Here is a 21,975-nt window from a genome sequence, read left to right as displayed (position 1 = left end):
TATGACCACAGTTTTTTATAACTGCATCACATATGTGTGACATGGAGTCAACCAACTTGTGGCACCTTTCAGCTGTTATTCCACTCCATGATTCTTTAACAACATTCCACAATTCATTTACATTTCTTGGTTTTGCTTCAGAAACAGCATTTTTGATATCACCCCACAAGTTCTCGATTGGATTAAGGTCCGGGGATTGGGCTGGCCACTCCATAACATTAATTTTGTTGGTTTGGAACCAAGACTTTGCTCGTTTACTAGTGTGTTTGGGGTCATTGTCTTGTTGAAACAACCATTTCAAGGGCATGTCCTCTTCAGCATAAGGCAACATGACCTCTTCAAGTATTTTGACATATGCAAACTGATCCATGATCCCTGGTATGCGATAAATAGGCCCAACACCATAGTAGGAGAAACATGCCCATATCATGATGCTTGCACCACCATGCTTCACTGTCTTCACTGTGTACTGTGGCTTGATTTCAGAGTTTGGGGGTCAACTGTCTATGGCCCTTGGACCCAAAAAGAACAATTTTACTCTCATCAGTCCACAAAATGTTCCTCCATTTCTCTGTAGGCCAGTTGATGTGTTCTTTGGCAAATTGTAACCTCTTCTGCACATGCCTTTTTTTTAACAGAGGGACTTTGCGGGGGATTCTTGAAAATAGATTAGCTTCACACAGACGTCTTCTAACTGTCACAGTACTTACAGGTAACTCCAGACTGTCTTTGATCATCCTGGAGCTGATCATTGGCTGAGCCTTTGCCATTCTGGTTAATCTTCGATCCATTTTGATGGTTACCTTCCGTTTTCTTCCACGTCTCTCTGGTTTTCCCTCCATTTTAAGGCATTGGAGATCATTTTAGCTGAACAGCCTATAATTTTTTGCACCTCTTTATAGGTTTTCCCCTCTCCAATCAACTTTTTAATCAAAGTACGCTGTTCTTCTGAACAATGTCTTGAACGACCCATTTTCCTCAGGCTTTCAAATGCATGTTCAACAAGTGCTGGCTTCATCCTTAAATAGGGGCCACCTGATTCACACCTGTTTTTTCACAAAATTGATGACCTCACTGATTGAATGCCACACTGCTACTTTTTTGAACACACCCCTTTCAACTAATTGCCCAATTGCACAGCCTTAAGAGTGTGCATATCATGAATGCTGGGTCTTGTTTGTTTTCTGAGAATCTACTGCACCTACTGGTAACTTGTTTGCCATGTAGCAATAAAAAATATACTAAAAACCTGGATTATTCTGGTTAGTCACATTGTACTGCTATTATTTTGAACAATACTGTATGGATGAGCAAATGGGCCTAAAATGGCTCTGAAAAACAAACATCCAGCAGGGTTCAATCTGAAAGGCGGTCAAAGCGGGCCCAGAGTCTAGATGGACCAGAATGCATTTGCACACAAGTTGTTGTTTTCCTATTATATTGTCTTCAGATTTGTATAATCTGTGCAATCACACAGCTAGAGACAGGCTACTTTCTTTTCACCCTGATGTACAGTCATGTTTCTAAATGACACAGTTAGACCAAGACAGTCATTGTGTCTTACTCAAGGTGGATCCATATTTTTTCAGGAGTCCTACTATGTTATAATGTGCCTGGATGACAGCAAGTGCATATAGCTTCACAGCAGTGAATATTAGTTCATTTTTATCTAACGTAACTGATTCCATTTAATGTTACTAGCCCTTTCAAAAAGGAAAAAGGATGTTATTTTCTAAAGAGGATACTTTAATTACAAGAGTCAGGCAATTCATTTATTTTTTCCTTAACAATGAGTGGACAGGATAGTTGTTCTGTCAGTCTGTAATATGTGTGTGTGTGTGTGCTTACTTTAAAGCAGTGAGACATACACACATTTTGAGGAATGTGAAGATTCCTGGCCAGAGACTAAAATGGGATGGCATTCAAATGAAGTTGGACAACAGTGTGCTGAACAAACCACTGCCAGTTGTGACTTTTGGTAATATTTCTTCATCCACTTTCTCTCAAACTGTCTATGGATCAGGTTTATTTCAAATATATTTCATCTTACATGGTCCACAGACACTAACTAAATGTGTTTTAGATTGTCAATGTAAATTAGATCTTTTAATTTTCTCTCTTGATATTTTCATTACATATCTGCAGATTAACCGTCAACATCCTACAGAAATGTATTATCTCCAAAATGTCAGTTATTGAGGAATTATGAAATGCTATCATTACCGTGATCTTTGTATCTTTTTAATACATTTTTTTTAGCTGTATTGTCATGTTGGTAGCATGTTGCTGATTATGAAACATTTTGCAATTACAAATAAGCATGTAAATAAACAATATGCATATAGTCAATATGCATAGTCACTCATTGGTTTGCTGCAGGATGTCAAGCATCACAGTCAAAATCGATGTCACTAACTATATTTTATGCATTTGGGATTTGCCTCTTGAGCATTTGTCTTTACCATAAAACATGTAAAAAATAACATAAATCACATTTCCTGTGTTTTTATTTTGTGTCCATGCAATGTTTCAGCAGTGAAATTATAAAGGAATTATAAAATTACAGTGGATAAACCAAGCTGACCATTTGGGTTTGAAAGTTAACCCTTTAAAGCACAATACACAACTGATGAAAACATCAGCATTAATTTTGGAGGTTAGTTGATTTTGTGTGTGTGTGTGTGTGTATGTGTGTGTGAGAGAGCTTTGTGAACCCTGAGTTTTGTATACACTTGGTGAATGTTTTATTGTCTACAGTGTCACAAATTGACTTTTAGGCCAATTGATAAATGAAGGATTAGATATTTGTTCCCAAACAGATTTCAGTTCCTAGAATAATAAGAAAAATTCATCTTATATAATTCATGTCTGATCAAGCTTTTCTCTTCGACAGTAAGATTTGGGGCTGAAAACCTAAGGAGCTTTGAAAATTTTTGAAATAAATACATAAAAATAACAGATATTGGAGTGTTTGAAGCATACAACATCCTCCTCACAGAACCTTTATTCTACGAAGTTGCATGCCAATTACTTTGTCTGCACCGGGTCTCTGGAGGTGTTTAAGGAGAGCACATTGCTGGCCACATTAGGTTTGTATTTGAGTGACTTTTTTAGCATCATGTTTATGTAGTATAAAGTGGAGCAAGAAAGTGAATATTTATGGTTTTGATTTTAGGAAAAGGAGACTTGATTGAATCTGACCTGCTTGGAACAGACCATGTCATCAAGACCAGTTTTGATGGGAAAGCTCAGACCTGCTGTGACCTACAGTATCTCACCGTGCATGGCCTGAAAGAGGTGCTGAAACTCTACCCAGAATACGGAAATGTGTATGCTTCCAACATCAATAACAGCCTCACCTACAACCTGCATCTATGCCACCAGAACGAGGACAGCTGCATCCTGCATGAGGGCAGCAAGGGCAAGGTACCAAATACACACACATACAGAAAACTGGTGTTGATTAAATGTCTTTCAGGATCTATTTTCTATTTTAATGAAAACTTTGATACTCTTCAACTTGAACTAACAAACCATCACCCAACATCATATTTATTATTTTATACAAAGAACTAAAGAGAGCAGTGGTGATTTGCATTGCATTCTGGTCTACTGAGGCTGCTGTTGTTGAAGATATTAGTGTGTCTTCGCCTACTACGATGGAATACAACAGTGCAATTATTAAATATTTGTGAAAAATCATGAAATACAGTTCTGATTCTGGGGACTGGAACCATTTACTGTTTAGATCATTTAAAATGTCTCCTCTTATAGTACTCATTTTAGATGTGCTTTAGAAAATTAACCCTGACATCCATGTGTATAACACAAAGGAGATATAGGATTTTTATTTTCTTGGTTTACATCTTGATTTTTGATAAAAGGTATTACATTATCTTTAAATACCTAAATAACCACATAGTAACAGTTAATCAGAAGCTGTGAAAACTAAATGAGTCATTATGGACCAGATTAGTACTTCAGTGTTTTAAGGTGGGAAAGTAATGTGAGTGGTATTTTTAAGTCTTTGAACATGGTATTTTATTACTAATCTGTTTTTATAGCCTTAGGATCTTTGAAAAACAAGCAAATCAGACAGCTTTAGAATTTGTACACCCACTAAAATTAAAAATTGTAATTTCACATACAGTGGTTAGCTGAGTGGTTAGCACTGTTGCCTCACAGCAAGAAGGTTTGGGTTTGCAACCTGGCCTTTCTGTGTTGAGTTTGCATGTTCTCCCTGTGCTTGGGCTGTGCCGGTTTACTCCCACAGTTCAAAAACATGTATGTTAGGTTGATTGGTGACTCCATAGGAGTGTGTGTGGTTGTTTTTCTTTGTGTGTCTATACTGTATATGGCCCTGTGATGGACTGGTGACCTGTCCAGGGTGTACCCCTGCCTTCCACCTGAAAAAGATGGGGATAGGCTCAGGCAGATCCCTGTGACCCTGGTTAAGGAATAAGCGGGTATAGAAAATGGATGGAATACACATACAAAAGTGTACGTGTTGAATCTGTTGTATTGCCGGAAATTCCATCTAAAGCCAGCAGAGGAGGAAGCACCCAAGGTGAGCCATTTGACACTCTTGACGCTCAATTCAATTCCACTACAATTATGTCAAGGCACAAAAAAACCCAACAAATCCTTCGTGAGAAGCACTTGATCTGGTACTTGATCTGGTACTTGATCTGGTACTTGATCTGGTACTTGATCTGGTACTTGATCTGGCACGGCACGGGACGGGGACGGAGCAGTTTTAAAAGTACAGAGGGTGTCTGCATCCTGAACCCAGACAGTGAGCTGGTTCCACAGGAGAGGAGCTTGATAGCTAAAGGCTCTGCCTCCTATTCAAATGTTCAAACAGTGGATATCACAATGCTGCAGTGCACTGTAGTTTTGACTAGTTGATGAGTTGATGAGTTGATCAGTTCAGTTCAGTTGAAGTCCAACTGATTTACTGAAATATAAGGAGTGTGTTGGCAACAGATGCACAGCTGTGCACAGTAACAATCTGTATTCTGTCACATTTTATATTGATGCTAAGAGTGCAGACAAACACTATGGAGAGCAAGGCAAGATGAGGACGCAGCTAGTTTTATTGATAACACGAAATACAATAAAGTAACCAACATACCATGCAAGGGCCCAAATTAGAATCCCAACTCGAACTATCTAAGTATCAACAGAAGTATCTACTCACAATGTCCAAGAAAACATATGAGCGCTTCAGTCCTCAACCTAGAACACAGCATACGCCTGGATACAAAGTCCACAGAGTGGTAAAGTGAATTCAAACTGAACAGAAACGAATAGGGAAGTCCAAAAGATGACAGAGAACAAACCAAAATGATGCAGAGAGAATATTTACAAGACACAGAGAGACTACGGGGATAACAGCACTAGCAAACAGCGAAAAGAATGACAAGGATCTACCAAATGAACACAGCACACAGCAGGTGTACATTCATAATGAGAACTATAAAATACAGGTGAAAGTAATCAACACTAATGGGAAATGTAAAGCAGGGGAACACAGGAAATAATTTCAAAATAAAAGTCCAGGGAGGAAGCTTGCAGCAGATCCTGACAGTTTCCATACAGCTCACTAAGAATGAGAGGCTGCATCTGAAACTGCATAGTATGTAGTAGGTACTACATTTGAGTAAGTACGTACTTCCCGGCCGTTAATAAAGTATGTTCTATATAGTATGAGTATGGGTAGTATGAATGGAATTCGGAAGGATTAAACATCTTTTTTACAGCTGATTTACAAAATCATCTCAGTTAGTCAGCCGTTTATTTAGATTATGTTAGACAAGTGCAATTTAACCACAGCAAACAACGTTTTCCCCTGAGGTAAACTTGAAAACAGCTGGCACTTTCTGCCATTTTCCAGCACATGACGTCTCCTCTCCCATGGCCTCATGGCACAGCAAAGTGTCCATCGTATGCACTCTACAGAATTCGAGTAGGTCATCCGGGTCTTCTGTTTTTCTCATACTACCAAGAGGAAACAGGCCCTTCATATTGTGTTGCTTAAGTGAACAAGATGACTTTCACATCATTGTGAAGCAAACACTTTATACTACAAGATGCATTTCTTAAAATGATCTGTATGTGTTTTATGGTCTTATTTCAGTGACTTAAAAATTGTAGTTTTTCACTAACCATGCATAAACACTGTTTTCTCAAAACACAAATCATGTATAAAGTTGCTGCTCACATATTATTGTAGCCCAGTTTGCTGATTACAGTGTTATCAGACTTTAGCCATTAATATGTTTAAAAGACACTGAAAAAAGCACAAATGTCAAAACTTGTCCAGGGCCCCAAATCACCCTCAGACCCCAGAGGGTTAAATCCGTTGGTGCAGGGTACGCTGTAATCGACTCAACCTTCGCTGGATCCACCTCCACCCCTTTGCTGGACACAAAATGCCTGAGGAATCTCAACTGTGTCTTTTAGTTTACTGTATCCGCTCTGTAGGTCTAACGAGCTAAGCTATACTGAGCACCTTGCAGAGACTCAATAATTTTATCCACCAATGGCATAGGGTAGACATCATGAATATGAATATATGGTGTTCATTATGGACAAGCTGTGACTAGCGCAGAAGTCCAACAACAGAACTCCGCTTGGGTTCAAATCGGGGAGGCCGTTCCTCCCAATCACGCCCTCCAGGTTTCACTGTTGCTGCTGACGTGAGCATTGAAATCCCCCATCAGAACAATGGAATCCCCAGTTGGAGCACTTTTTAGCACCCCTCTCAGAGACCCCAAAAAGGCCAGGTACTCTGCACTGCTGTTTGGCCCATAGGCTGAAACAACAGTGAGAGACCTGTCCCTGACCCGAAGGCGCAGGGAGCTATAAGCAAGCCCACATCAGCTCAGTGTGTAAATTACCAAGTTTGCTGGTTAACTGACAAGATGAGGGTAGACACACTACAGTGGGTACGGAAAGTATTCAGACCCCTTTAAAATGTTCACTCTTTGTGTCATTGCAGCCATTTGCCAAAATCAAAAAAGTTCATTTTATTTCTCATTAATGTACACTCAGCACCCCATCTTGACAGAAAAAACCAGAAATGTAGAAATTTTTGCAAATTTATTAAAAAAGAAAAACTGAAATATCACATGGTCATAAGTATTCAGACCCTGTGCTCAGTATTGAGTAGAAGCACCCTTTTGAGCCAGTACAGCCATGAGTCTTCATGGGAATGATGCAACAAGTTTTTCACACCTGGATTTGGGGATCCTCTGCCATTCTTCCTTGCAGATCCTCTCCAGTTCTGTCAGGTTGGATGGTGAACGTTGGTGGACAGCCATTTTCAGGTCTCTCCAGAGATGTTCAATTGGGTTTAGGTCAGGGCTCTGGCTGGGCCAGTCAAGAACGGTCACAGAGTTGTTCCGAAGCCACTCCTTTGTTATTTTAGCTGTGTGCTTAGGGTCATTGTCCTGTTGAAAGGTGAACCTTCGGCCCAGTCTGAGGTCCTGAGCACTCTGGAAGAGGTTTTCTTCCAGGATATCTCTGTACTTGGCCGCATTCATCTTTCCTTCAATTACAACCAGTTGTCCTGTCCCTGCAGCTGAAAAACACCCCCACAACATGATGCTCCCACCACCATGTTTCACTGTAGGGATTGTATTGGGCAGGTGATGAGCAGTGCCTGGTTTTCTCCACACATACCACTTAGAATTAACGCCAAAAAGTTCAATCTTGGTCTCATCAGACCAGAGAATCTTATTTCTCATAGTCTGGGAGTCCTTCATGTGTTTTTTGGCAAACTCTATGCAGGCTTTCATGTGTCTTGCACTGAGGAGAGGCTTCCGTCGGGCCACTCTGCCATAAAGCCCCGACTGGTGGAGGGCTGCAGTGATAGTTGACTTTGTGGAACTTTCTCCCATCTCCCTACTGCATCTCTGGAGCTCAGCCACAGTGATCTTTGGGTTCTTCTTTACCTCTCTCACCAAGGCTCTTCTCCCACGATTGCTCAGTTTGGCTGGACGGCCAGGTCTAGGAAGAGTTCTGGTCGTCCCAAACTTTTTCCATTTGAGGATTATGGAGGCCACTGTGCTCTTAGGAACCTTGAATGCTGCAGAAATTCTTTTGTAACCTTGGCCAGATCTGTGCCTTGCCACAGTTCTGTCTCTGAGCTCCTTGGACAGTTTTCGACCTCATGATTCTCATTTGCTCTGACATGCACTGTGAGCTGTAAGGTCTTATATAGACAGGTGTGTGCCTTTCCTAATCAAGTCCAATCAGTTTAATTAAACACAGCTGGACTCCAATGAAGGAGCAGAACCATCTCAAGGAGGATCAGAAGAAATGGACAGCATGTGAGTTAAATATGAGTGTCACTGCAAAGGGTCTGAATACTTATGACCATGTGATATTTCAGTTTTTCTTTTTTAATAAATTTGCAAAAATTTCTACATTTCTGGTTTTTTCTGTCAAGATGGGGTGCTGAGTGTACATTAATGAGAAATAAAATGAACTTTTTTGATTTTGGCAAATGGCTGCAATGACACAGAGTGAAAAATTTAAAGGGGTCTGAATACTTTCCGTACCCACTGTAAATATGGTTGACATGAAGCCTTATTATGGTTCTCAGAAGCTGCTGGCTAGGGGGGGGATGTAAGTAACCACGTCTTATCACGTCATTGTAGACAACCTACTTCCAGACACATCCGGGGCTTACACTGACATCTGGGGTTTATACTGATATACTGACTAAGGATATGTGTCAGGTACAAATGCGACTAACATATAACTAAGAACATTTAATCAATCAGAAGAGAGAAGAGGAGGAGAGGGCCAGGAAAGAGGAGAGAGAGGAGAGGCTCCTTAGCTTGTTAGAAAAAATTGTTCACAGAATGTACTGTAAATTGTTGTGAAATTGTAATAAAAAAAATACAAAAACACAAGTATAAGATCATTGAAATAGAATTATACATGAAACATGAAATTACTAAGAATACCTTAACTATTACTTACTTATTTTGTCATGATTCCCGTTTGGGACTTCCTGCTGGGGACCTTTACTTTGTCAAGACTTCTTCTTTCCCTCACACTGGTCCCCGGCAGCTTCACGCTAGTTAATTGAGTTCATGAGTTTCACCTGTGTTTAATCACCTTTGTTTTTTTCCCTATTTATACTTCCCTGTCTCCTTTGTTCATTGCTGAAGCATTAGTTAATGGTAGTTTGCGTAAGCCTTGCCTTGCAGTTTTCATTAGTTGTTTGTTACCATCTCATTTGGTTTTCTCTAGTTTTTCCCTCTCTCATTCGGTGATCTTCAGTTCTGTTTCATTCAGCTTTGTATTTTGTTTGTATTTATCTTGCCCTGGTAATCCCAGGAGGAAATAAACCCCTTTTTGGTTCTGCATTTGGGTCCTACCGCCTCTCCTTCTCTCCAGCACCCACCACCAACACTTGACATATTACTATTTACATTACCCTTATTTACAATTAACAATATATTTTAAACTATTAACATGTTAAATTTTGATCTAAAATACTGTGCGAAAAAAAATAAAGATTTTAATTAACGTGATGATCACGAAGACCTGGAGGTGTGATGTTGGAAGCTGACAACACTGCAGAAATGTGTCTTCGTAGATGCTCGCAGCATTGCTGGCCATGGTGGTGCTGAATGCCAATGATGTCTTGCCCTGGCTCCTCCTTGATGGGTTCAAAAACATCACCATCACCAATACAGAGGTTGTAAAGAATGGTGCAGCAAGCGAAGACTTTCACTGCCAACACAGGTTGTTCTTCTAATGCCTTGAAAAATATTGCTCTCCATCTTGCCTTCAAGATGCCAAATGCCCTCTTTATTACAGACTGTGCCCTGGCATGGTGCCTGTTGAATCTCACCTTGACAGCGCTCCTCACAGGCTCCCTGTAGGGCGTCAATTTGGGGGCCCAAGGCGAACATCGGTATGGGGTCCTCCACATCTGGGGGTTCTTCTCACTTCAACTTCACACAGCAATGTATTACCCTTGTATTACTGCTGCTCTTCTTTGACCGTTTACTTTCTCTTTCTTGAATCTTTTTTTCATGTCTTACACTGTTTCTTCTACGTCATCCCTATATTTTCTTCTTCTGTAAATATTTTCATCTTTCCTCCTTTTCTCCTCCTTTGTCACTTTGTTCCTCCAGGTTTTATTCTTTTTCCCCATTATTTCTTTCTCCTCCTCAAATGTTATTTTCAGGTCTTTCCTCCTTTCTCCTCTTTTGTCTGAAATATGACATTATCTTTTCAACGTTTTGCTCTCCTCTCGTTTTCTCTGCTTCTCAGCACCACTTGGGTAGCTCAGTTTTATGATTGTAACTGTAGGTGCATTCGAGATGAACTGCGCCTCGCCTGGATTGTAGATGAGAACAGGCGGCCGCAGCAGTGGGCAGAGAAAAACAGATGTGTTTAAGTTGGACACTTTCGAGCATCATAAAGAGACGTGAACAGGAAGTTAACAGTGTCCACCCTAGTCCCTAATCCCTCAATCAACATAGTGCAACACTATATAGATTGCAGCCTTTCTGCAGTCTCCCTGCTCACATGTAAAACAACAGCTCCTTGCTTGTCTTTGAGTTTGATGGGAACTAATTTTAAATGGATTAAACTGAACATTATATACCTACACCCAAATTGGTTATAACAGGTGCTTTGAATTGAGTAGCCAGTAATGGGTGTAGCTATGTAATCCATAAACTGAGCCCAACACAGCTTGGTGATGTGTGTGTATTCATATACTATGTCTCATAAGGGTCTAGGGAGTATTTGAACACAGCCCCTGATATAAGCTCCACAATCTAGCAGTGGGACAAAGCTGTGGAAGATTGCGACATGCTTGGTTGGGAGCATTGCTGTTGCACCTTGATGCATATGAAGTGCTCCCCTGTTTTCATTTCCGAAGACATTTAGGCAACTCAGGAGCTAGCTGACCCAATCTTTGTGGGGTAGGTACACCAGAAAAATAGATTCAAGGAGAATAAACAGGATGTTCTCCCCCGAACTGTCCAAAGTGTACTCTCAGTGGCAGGGTAGTAACATGAGAACAGACCCACCAAGGCTGGAGACTGAACAATACTGGAAAAACATATGGGAGAGGGAGGCTCATCAGCGATATACAGCTCCAGGACCAGGGACATCTGCAGAAGGTACAGAGAGAGAATAGAGAGAGAGAGAGAGAGAGAACAAACTGTGTGAAAAAACAAGAAAGGCTTTTCATTTTCCAACCGCAGTATCAAACCAGCCTCAAGTACTGGTGTCAATGTAGTCAGAATGTCTTCTCAGCTCCTGCTGAGCAAATGTCCAGGTTCAGTCATATTCCTTGTCAGTCTGGTATTGGTGGTATGATCTGCTGATCTTGCCATAATTTGTAACTTATTCATGTGATTGTTAAAAGCACAGTGAAGAGAGAGGATGCACTTGTTCTGCATGATTTCTTTATCGTTGGGCACCAGATATCGCCTTTGTCACCTTCCTGTATTCACCAGTCTTGACTTTTACTGGAGCTCGAAGTGTGGGCCCTGCCCAATCAGCACTTCTCCCCCCTCACCGAGGTGAACAATTCAGGTAACAAATTTGACTCTCTGTGCCTTGTTGATCATCTTCTGCGGCAGCTGTTTCCTCGTCCAGTTGGGGTGCATCTGGGTGGGGGTCGTTGTCTGGTGTTGGAATCCTCTTACAGCGACTGGTGTGGACCCACAAAGTACGTTCCTCCACCTTCACTGCTGTGTTCATAGTCAGAAGCACCTGATGTTTCCTCCGGTGGTTCTTGATGAGCACGTAGTCACCTGGTTCGACATCATGAAGTGTGGTATCTGCAGCGCTAGACAGAAGAGCTTTCACCTGTGGACAAAAGGCTGTTTCTTCACAGCATTTTGTTAGTTTGCTCTTGAGTATACCATTCTGTCATTCTATCGCACCTGCACTCTGTGCTTGATAAGAGCAATGGTATATCAAATCAAACCCAAGTAGTAGTAACTCAAGTAGTCACACAAATTTTTTAACATTTTGTTGGCAAACCCAGGACCATTGTCACTACTGATCTTATTTGGAATACCCCACCGTACAATGATGTCTCTGATCAAGGCTTTTGACACTGTGGATGCATCCTGTTTGAAAGAAGGAAAAAACCTTTACCCACTTGCTGAACATGTAGACCATAGTCAAGCAGTATTTCTTGGCATGTTGACAGTTCAATAAAATCAATCATCCAATGTTGAAAAGGGCCATCAGGTGGGGGATGGCTTTGCCATGGCATTTTAATGGCACCAGAGGCATTATGTGCTGCACAGATTATACATCTTCTGCAGTCCTCAGCTGCATATGTTGAAAAACCCCTGATGTACCAGTGGGTATTAATATATGTACTGTAATGGAAAAATTAGTTTCCATGATTGATTATGATTTCTATTGTTTCCTACTGTATTCTTGGTTTTTCAGGTTTCACATGTTCTTCATTTACAGGTTGATTCACAGAGTTCACTAAGGCTCATGTGTTTTTCATAATTGTATCTGATGTTTATGTTCTTCCTTACCTAGTATAGTCTGACACTAAGGGACACAGTGCTCTCAAGGGTGTTGGTGAAGAGTATCTGGGGGAAAGTTTCCTTGGGACACCAGGTGTAAGAAAGGGACAAGTATAAGAGAGCATGCCCAGGATGGAGGGTTAACTGTCGAATGAGAATATAGAGTTTTAGAATATAGCCTTATTAGGGAATCACTTTGTAGAACAATAGGGAAGTACAGACTTAATTATGTGATTATGTGAATGGTTATTTGCATTTACTTTGCATGTCTGTATAAGTCGCGGCCTCAGCCTACTAGGAGCTGAGCAACTGGGGAATACCTTGGAAGACTCTGATCAATTGTGTTCTATTCTGTTTTGCTCCTTTCTTGGAAGAAATATATTCTGAAAAGACAGTCTGTCTGCACTCTCTTTATTGCTCATCCATTAGGTTTTGCCACAACAATTTTGGAGGTTCCACCGAGATCTGTTAAGTGGTCGTCAGGGAAGACGGGTACAGGGGACAGTACACCCTGACGCATCAATCTTCAGCCTCAACATCCGCTGATAAACAGCGTAGATACGGAGGACTGTGTGCGTCTGCCCTGATCGCCACTGCCAGATCTTCAACCTCAAAAATTTATCTTACTGGGTGAGTCGTAAAGAGACATAAACTTGATAAAATGGGAATTGTTATAATTAGAATGAATTGTTATTCAATGTGAAGAAAAAAGGGGAAATTATTCAAGGTGAATACTTTTGTCCTGTTGGGGGAGACAATCGGACTCACGTTTAGTACTCTACAGTGGGTACGGAAAGTATTCAGACCCCTTTAAATTTTTCACTCTTTGTGTCATTGCAGCCATTTGCCAAAATCAAAAAAGTTCATTTTATTTCTCATTAATGTACACTCAGCACCCCATCTTGACAGAAAAAACCAGAAATGTAGAAATTCTTGCAAATTTATTAAAAAAGAAAAACTGAAATATCACATGGTCATAAGTATTCAGACCCTTTACAGTGACACTCATATTTACCTCACAATGCTGTCCATTTCTTCTGATCCTCCTTGAGATGGTTCTGCTCCTTCATTGGAGTCCAGCTGTGTTTAATCAAACTGACTGGACCCACTGTAAGTTGATTAGGTTAGGAACCTTCAATCTAAAGCAGATTGGGTCAGGGACTCAGGGGTTAGGAACCTAGGCGCTTTAGTGTTATCCTTAGAATACGGGTCTAAACAGCCGTAGACTTAAATTAGGGGTTCGGAACCTCTGGCTGTAGTCTACTCGATCCTAGACGTAAGAGTCCGGGACTCAGGATCGTCTCCGCAGATAGTCTGTGTTGAGATACTTTTAGTCCATCAGGGATGGGGCAAACTGAAAGTAGGGACCCACAAATATGGGTCAGCGTGGTCCGATAGTCGATATCCTGAGGGGCAAATATGGTGACAAAGCGGTGGCATGCCTACAAACATGGATGAATGATTATGGGTTCCCTGAGGGAGGTTCTTCGAGTAAAAACCAATTGGAGAAGTTGGAGGAAAGGTTAAAGGAAGCAGTAGCAAAACTGATGAAGAAAAAGACAATACCAACTAAAATTTTCCAAGACTGTAAAATGCACGAAGAGTGTTTGAGACTGTGGAAATTCAATTCAATTCAATTCAATTCAATTTTATTTGTATAGCGCCAAATCACAATACAAATCATCACAAGGCACTTTACAAAAACTAAAACTAAAAACCCAGCAAATCCCTTATGAGCAAGCACTTGGCGACCGTGGAGAGGAAAAACTCCCTTTAACAGAAGAAAAAACCTCCAGCAGAACCGGGCTCAGTTTGGGCGGCCATCTGCCTCGACCGGTTGGGGTGAGTGGATAGAGCAGAGAGAAAAGAACAGCAACAATAAATAACAAATAGACACTGCAGGTTGGTGAGGCCAGTGAGGCCAGGCTGTGGGAGAGGAAGCTGGAGTTGTCTGTTCGCCGCTTCTCCACCCTTATAGTTAATTATTATAATAGCTACAACGCTGTGTGACTGGCATTATTATTATTTTAGCTTATTTTAATCATTTTAATTTGCTGCAAAATTCATTAGAATATTAACTGGAACTGGACTCAACCGATCACCTGTCTGGTAGTGGTTCGTAGCAAAGTGTCTGCAGTTAGCTGTGTCGCTAACCAACCACGGCTTTTTTGTCAGCACTTTTAGCACGCATCATTCAGTGCGCTACTACTATCAATCTTTCTGGTTCCAATTTCCCTACCCTCAACACAGCTAAGCTCCTTGCACAGAATTCTCCTTTTTCTCTGCATGTTGCCTCTGTGGCTTGTGACTGAAAATATATGTGGAGCCTGTGTAACTGGCATGACGAACTAATCGGCCACTCAACTAATGGAATACAACAAGTACAACATTCCACCATGTATAACACTTATTAAAGAACTCGGACTCTTACGTCAACGCCGTTACATCCACAGAGGCTCCCGGCGAAAGTTTGTTTACTCCCGATCTGGCGGCGTCATTCCTTCGGTCTGGGCAGCTATGCGCCTGGTCGCATCTTTTCCATGTCATCAGAGCGCCGATACTCTGCGGACTTGTACCACTGGAGACACAGCAACAGCGCCACACACGGAGTTCGATGGGAAACGTGGAGTGAATCTCAGCTTACTTCAGTCAGTACAGAGACTTACTGCTGTATCCAACATTAAAATCGAACTATTTAACACACAATCCCTCACTAATAAATCCTGTTTTATACAAGATCATATCCAGGATAAAGGCTTGGACATTATGTGCCTCACAGAAACCTGGCATCAACCAGATGTTTTTTCTGTTTTAAATGAGACCTGTCCTTCTGGCTACTGTTATCTCCAAAAGGCCTGTAATACTGGCCGTGGTGGTGGCCTGGCTGTTATCTACCGCAGCTATTTGGATTTGTCCCCTCCTGCCCTCCCTGAGCTGTCTTCCTTTGAATGTTTAGCATTTAATCGTAAGCCTCCTCTCCCAATGACAGTATTACTAGGCTACCGGCCACCACAAATAAATTCAGGCTTTATCTCGGAGCTGTACAATCTTCTTCTAACTTTCTGTGCAACCTCTTCCAATATAATAATATTGGGAGATTTTAATATCCATATCAACAATCCGTCCTGTCAGTTTGCTGCAGAATTCCTGCAGTTATTGGACTGTTTAAACCTCAGACAATATGTTGATGTTCCCACACACAATAAGGGGAACATTCTCGATCTGATCATTACAGACTCTGCCCCTGTACGTGCACCATCTGTTTATGATTTAGGTGTATCTGACCATAAGGTTATTTCCATGGAGCTGTCTTTTCAGTCTCCTTATGCTAAGCCTAAACGTGAAATATGTTTTAGGAACCTAAAGAACATTAACACAGAATACCTGGCTGTAAGCCTTCAACATCTCCATTATGAAAATGCCTTATCAGCCAATGAATCTGTGGAATTTTACAATCGGACTTTGAGCAGCATTTTGCATTTACATGAACCCATCAAAGTCAGAACAGTTACATTCTCCCGTTCAGCTCCATGGTTCACAAGTGACCTGCGGAAAATGAAGGCAACTGGGCGTGCACTTGAGCGACGATATATAGCGTCTGGACTTACTGTTCACAAGCTGGCTTATCAGGAACACCAAAAAGCTTATTCGAAGTCCATCAAAGAGGCACAGTCTCAATACTATTCAAATATTATTCAAAACAGTCCTGGAAACTCTAAACAGTTGCTCTCCACTATAAATTATCTTCTTAAACCTCAAAGTGTGCCACTCATAGGAACTACAGCAAAACAATGTAATGATTTTATGACCTTTTTTAGAACTAAAAGTTACTTATCTTGAGGTTGAGGATACTATTAAACGGATGAGATCCTCATCTTGTGCCCTAGACCCTTTCCCTACGGCTTTGGTGAAAGCTAATATTTCTGCACTCAGTCCCCTTATCACTAGGATAATAAACCAATCCCTTCAGTCCGGTCACGTACCATCTGCTCTAAAAACTTCCATAATCAGACCACAACTTAAGAAATCTACTCTCGATGCTAAGATTCTTGCTAATTATAGGCCCATATCTAATCTGCCTTTTCTTTCTAACGTCTTAGCGAAAGTAGTTGCCAGTCATTTCCAGGATCACCTTAAACACAACAACATTTTTGAAAAGTTTCAGTCTGGTTTCCGTTCTGCCCATAGTACAGAAACATCATTGGTGAGAGTTACAGACGACCTGCTGATGACAGCTGATGCAGGATCACCATCACTTCTTGTCCTTTTGGATCTTTCTGCAGCATTTGATACTGTTGACCATGGTATACTCCTGAACCGGCTATATAACTCTGTCGAACTTAATAATAACATACTGCGCTGGTTTGTGTCATACCTAACAGACAGATCTGAATTTGTGGCCATGGGAAGCTCAAGGTCTTCTTCACATGCTGTTGGTTGAAGGGTTCCGCAGGGATCAGTTCTCGGACCTATTTTATTTATTATTTACATGCTTCCCCTTGGTAAAATTATCAGTCTTCTGGGAATTTCTTTTCACTGTTACGCTGATGACACACAATTACACATGACAACTGATACTCCATCATCATCGTCCTCATTATCATCATCACTATCAACACTCACAGTATGTCTGGAGAAGATAAGGGCGTGGATGAATTATAACTTTCTTCAGCTGAACAGCTCAAAAACAGAAGCCATCCTCATTGGATCTCCTCATCAGATTAGAACATCCACCATAAACTGTATTACATTTTCTGGCCAGGACATTTCTTTATCACCATTAGTCACCAATCTCGGTGTTATGTTTGACCCTCATCTAACCTTTGAAGCCCATATCAAACATCTCTGCAAGACATCTTTTCATCATCTCAGGAATATATCCAGACTTCGTCCCACACTCTCTTTACATGATGCTGAGAAACTCATCCATGCCTTTGTCTCCTTGAGACTTGACTACTGCAAGGCACTTCTGATCGGGATTCCCAATAAGAGCATTCAAAAACACTAGCACGTACAGAATTGTGCCGCTAGGATCCTGATGAGAGTACGTAAATATGAACATATCGCAGCAATCCTTAAATCTCTACATTGGCTTCCCGTTTCAGCTCGGATTGAGTATAAAGTTTCCCTCGTCACATATCAGTCAGTGTATCTATGGTGACACAAAGAGTGAAAAATTTAAAGGGGTCTGAATACTTTCCGTACCCACTGTATGCTTTGTCAAAAGGAAAGAGGAGGGAGAGTACAGGGAAAGAAAACAACTGCAAAAGGCAATGGCTAAATCTAATGCTTCAGAGGATGTAGTTGATAAAAAGCAGGGAAAAGGCTCGAAATCCTCAAATGTGTCTTTAACTTCAGATGCTAAAGATGAGAGAAGAGAGAATACATCACAGCAGATTACACTACTCCCAAATACTCCCGGTGCTTCTTGTCTCTATCCTCAGATTTATACGGTGCTGAGACTGGACTCTGACCTGGACTCCTGTCTGTCAGGCCCTGGATCACCACCACCATCTCCAACGCTTCCTCCACCCCACAGCCTACCGTGTTGCCTCCTCCTATGCTCTCAGCACAGCTGCCTGTGCTTTCCTCACAACAGCCCTTGTTCACACCACAACAGCAATATATGCTCTCACCACAACTGCAGCCTGTGTTTTGGCCCCCAGTATCAACTGCACCAACTTCTGTACCTCAACCCTCATTTGGGTCGATGCCAAATCTGATCCATCACCCAACATTTACCATGCCTATGGTTGAGGTTCGGGGTCCACAGGGTCCACAACTGGTTTTCAGAGCATGGACTGAGGATGATGTTCAGGCATCAGCAAGTCACCTTCCTTCTCCAACGGATTCAGGTGAAAAGTTTGCATATGCATATCACCTGGACAAGGTGCGACGACATGCAGTTCATACTGAAGAACATGGTCAAAAACAGAGAAAGGAGCTTCATTTGCCTTGAATGACAATGCTGCATTCTGCAACTAACCAAAACTACTAAAAGCTAATTGCAATGAAGAATGCTTGCCTGCAATTGATTGAGAAATGTTGTCACAGTATATACAAGCACTGGAGAGAAAGATTAAGCCTGAGCAAGGAACCTATGTGCAGGTTGGTGGGGGCCAGTAACTGCACATCAGCAATATACAGCTCCAGGACCGGGCACACCTGCAGAAGGTACAGAGAGAGAGAGAGAGAGAGAGAGAGAGAGAGAGAGAGAGAGAGAGAGCACAAACTAGGGGAGAGAGAGAGCACAAGGTTAGTGACATTCAATGGTAGAATATACATGTGAGGGGAGAGGAGAAGAAGAGAGGGGAAGGGAAGGGAGTGTTAGGGTTAGGGTAGGGGAGCTCAGTGCACTGATGGTCCTCGGGCAGTCTAGGCCTATAGCAGCATAACTAAGGGATGATTCAGGGTTACCTGAAGCCAGCCCTAATTATATTATATATTTAAAAGTACAGAGAGTGTCTGCCTCCTGAACCCAGACTGGGAGCTGGTTCCACAGGAGAGGAGCTTGATAGCTAAAGGCTCTGCCTCCCATTCTGCTTATGGAAACTCTGGGAACCACAAGTAGACCTGCACTCTGAGAGCGAAGTGGTCTATTGGGATAATATGGTACTATGAGGTCTTTAAGGTATGAAGGAGCTTGATCATGAAGGGATTTGTATGTGAGAAGAAGGATTTTAAATTCTATTCTGTATTTTACAGGAAGCCAATGAAGAGAAGCTAATTATAATTCTAATAATGTTCCTAATTCTGGCAATGTTGCGCAGGTGAAAGAAGGCAGTTCTAGAGATTTGTTTTATGTGTGAGTTAAAGGACATGTCCTGGTCAAAAATAACTCCAAGGTTTTTCACAGTAGTGCTGGAGGCCAGGGCTATGCCATCTAAAGTAGGTACAATTTTAGAAAAGTTATTTCTGAGGTTTTTAGGCCCAAATACAATAAATTCTGTTTTCTCTAAATTTAAAAATAGAAAGTTACTGGTCATCCAGGCCTTTATGTCAGTTACACACGCTTGAAGTCTGGTTACCTGGTTTGTGTTAACAGGTTTAATAGATAGATACAACTGAGTGTCATCTGCATAGCAGTGGTAATTCATAGAGTGCTTCCTAATGACATAGTCTAAAGGCAGCATATACAGGGTGAACAGAATCGGTCCTAGCACAGAACCTTGTGGAACTCCATAACTAACTTTTGTGCACGTGGACGGTTCATCATGGACATGAACAAACTGGAATCTGTCCAATAAATAGTATTGGAACCATTTTAACGCTGTTCCTCTGATACCAGTCACATGCTCCAGTCTCTGTAATAAGATGTTGTGGTCAATGGTGTCGAATGCTGCACTAAGGTCTAGGAGGACAAGTATTGAAACAAGTCCATTATCTGAGGCTAAGAGAAGATCGTTGGTAACTTTCAACAGTGCTGTTTCTGTACTATGATGTGCTCTAAATCCTGATTGAAAATCTTCAAATAGTTCATTTCTGTGTAAGTGGTCTGATAGCTGCTTAGCAATAGCTTTTTCTAGGATTTTAGAAATAAATGGTAGGTTGGATATTGGTCTATAATTAGCCAAGACTCCTGGATCAAGACTAGGCTTTTTGAGTAAGGGTTTGATTACTGCAGTCTTAAAGGCCTGTGGTACGTAGCCTGATACTAGAGATAAATTTACCAAGTCTAATAAAGATGAGTTAATTAATGGCAGGGTGCCTTTAAGCAGTCTAGTCAGGATGGGGTCTAAGAGACACGTTGATGATTTCAATGAAGCAACTACTGATGTAAATTCAGAGAGATCTATGGGAGAGAAGCAGTCTAAACATAACTGAGGTCCTACAGATGATTCAAGAGCTACTGTAGTAGAAGATTCATTTATTGCAGGTATAGGAAGCATCTGATGAATTTTATCTCTAATTTTATTTGTAAAGAAACTCATAAATTCATCACTGCTGAGAGCTAAGGGAACACTGGGCTCAACAGAGCTGTGACTTTTTGTCAGCCTGGCTACAGTGCTGAAAAGAAACCTGGGATTGTTCTTATTTTCCTCTATTAGTGATGAATAGTATGCAGTTCTGGCTTTGCGGAGAGCTTTTTTATATGTTAATAGACTGTTTTTCCAGGCTAGAAAAATTTCCTCTGAATTTGTGGAACGCCACTTCCTTTCCAGCCTTCGTGATGCCTGTTTTAAGGTACGAATATGTAAATTATACCATAGGGCTAATCTCCTTTGATTCACTAACGTCTTTTTCAGAGGGGCCACAGTATCAAGCGGACAGAAAAGAAAGCATTGGCCAAATCTACTACTGCTTTTAACAAAGAATTGAACACAGGCTTTATACCATCGATGGCTTCCTGTTTTAAAGGGTACTGCTTTTTACAAGGCCTGTACTCTGATTTTGGATGTACTATCAGAGGCTCTGCATTTTTACAAGGCCTACATCATATTTATGGGCTGCCCAGAGAGATCTTGGAATTTGCTCGAGCTCTGGTAGTAAATTAGTTTCTGTGATGGTAAAGGCTGCAGCATTAGCGGTGTTCTGGCTATTAATGAGCTCAACTGTTCTACAAACTTGTACAACTGATATAAATAGTGTACAATGTACATCACCCTTCTTACTGTACTCTGTCCTAAGATCTGATGCTGTTGGTTGGAACTCCTTGAGGAACAGCCAGCTCTGCAACCAGCGTTTTAGGTCTTTTCCAACTCCAGTCAACAGGTTTTGGCAGTGGGATCTGTGGAGGGTTTCCTGTAAAAAGTTCTTTCTGGGTAGGGGAGAGTAGAACAGAGGCAACAGCAGCATTCTTTGTCCAATAGACATGTGTCAAATCTATCACTTCCACTTCCTTATTTTCTACCTTCCAGTCTTTCATATTCAACTTCTGGTCCTACATTTACATGTGCTGTGCAGTGTAGTGATTTATGTTGTGTGAGGGTACCTTTATTCCATTAGGTGTTGAGTGTAACACTACGCCAAATTGGCACATCAAATCTCTACCCAAAAAATTTACAGGACAATTTTGTGACATAATGAATGAGTGTTTGGTGGTCTGTTTCCCCAAAGTGCATTCGAGAGGAACAGAGCAGCTTTCCAAAACAGGTTTCCCTCTAGCACCTATTGTGAGACAAGACCTCATTTTAGGAGTGTTAGGTAGTGAATCAGTTTTCAGTACAGAGCTTGTAGCTCCAGAATCAACCAGAAATGTCACTTCATGTTTATCAATAGAAAGAAAAAGTTCTGGGAATATCTTATATTTGTCAGAATCACAGTACATGGAAAAATTTAGCAAGTCGTACTTTGGTTCTATCTTCCTATGTGTAGATGTGTGGGTTGGAGTTACCTGGTCTGGCGTTTGTTCCTATATAGGTGTCACCTGACCTGGAATCTGTTCCACCCGCTCTCCAAGTCAGTCAGCTTTCATCTTTGTTTCCTCTTCTTCACCCAG

At 41.3% G+C, this 21,975-nt stretch overlaps 1 protein-coding gene across 9 annotated transcripts in view; it reads left to right on the top strand.

Moving 5' to 3' along the window:
• LOC113144137 (cancer-related regulator of actin dynamics) overlaps window positions 1-21,975 on the top strand; it is a 66,481-nt gene that overhangs the window by 39,168 nt on the left and 5,338 nt on the right. For 3 of the 9 annotated variants that reach the window (XM_026329886.1, XM_026329885.1, XM_026329888.2), the window contains exons 17-19: window positions 1,856-1,978; window positions 3,176-3,426; window positions 12,966-13,273. In XM_026329886.1, the coding sequence (XP_026185671.1) occupies window positions 1,856-1,978; window positions 3,176-3,426; window positions 12,966-13,082 (491 nt within the window). In that variant the 3' untranslated portion in view covers window positions 13,083-13,273. Of the gene's footprint in view, window positions 1-1,855; window positions 1,979-2,533; window positions 2,657-2,893; window positions 3,090-3,175; window positions 3,427-12,965; window positions 13,274-17,980; window positions 18,708-21,975 lie in introns of those variants that run through there. The other 6 variants (XR_003297130.1, XR_003297133.1, XM_026329889.1 and 3 more) reach the window with 6 other exon arrangements.

Source organism: Mastacembelus armatus, chromosome 10 (genome assembly GCF_900324485.2).
Source record: "Mastacembelus armatus chromosome 10, fMasArm1.2, whole genome shotgun sequence".
Lineage (NCBI taxonomy): Eukaryota > Metazoa > Chordata > Actinopteri > Synbranchiformes > Mastacembelidae > Mastacembelus > Mastacembelus armatus.
The sequence above is the reverse complement of the archived record's forward strand: the minus strand, read 5'-3'. Positions and strand labels throughout refer to the sequence as shown.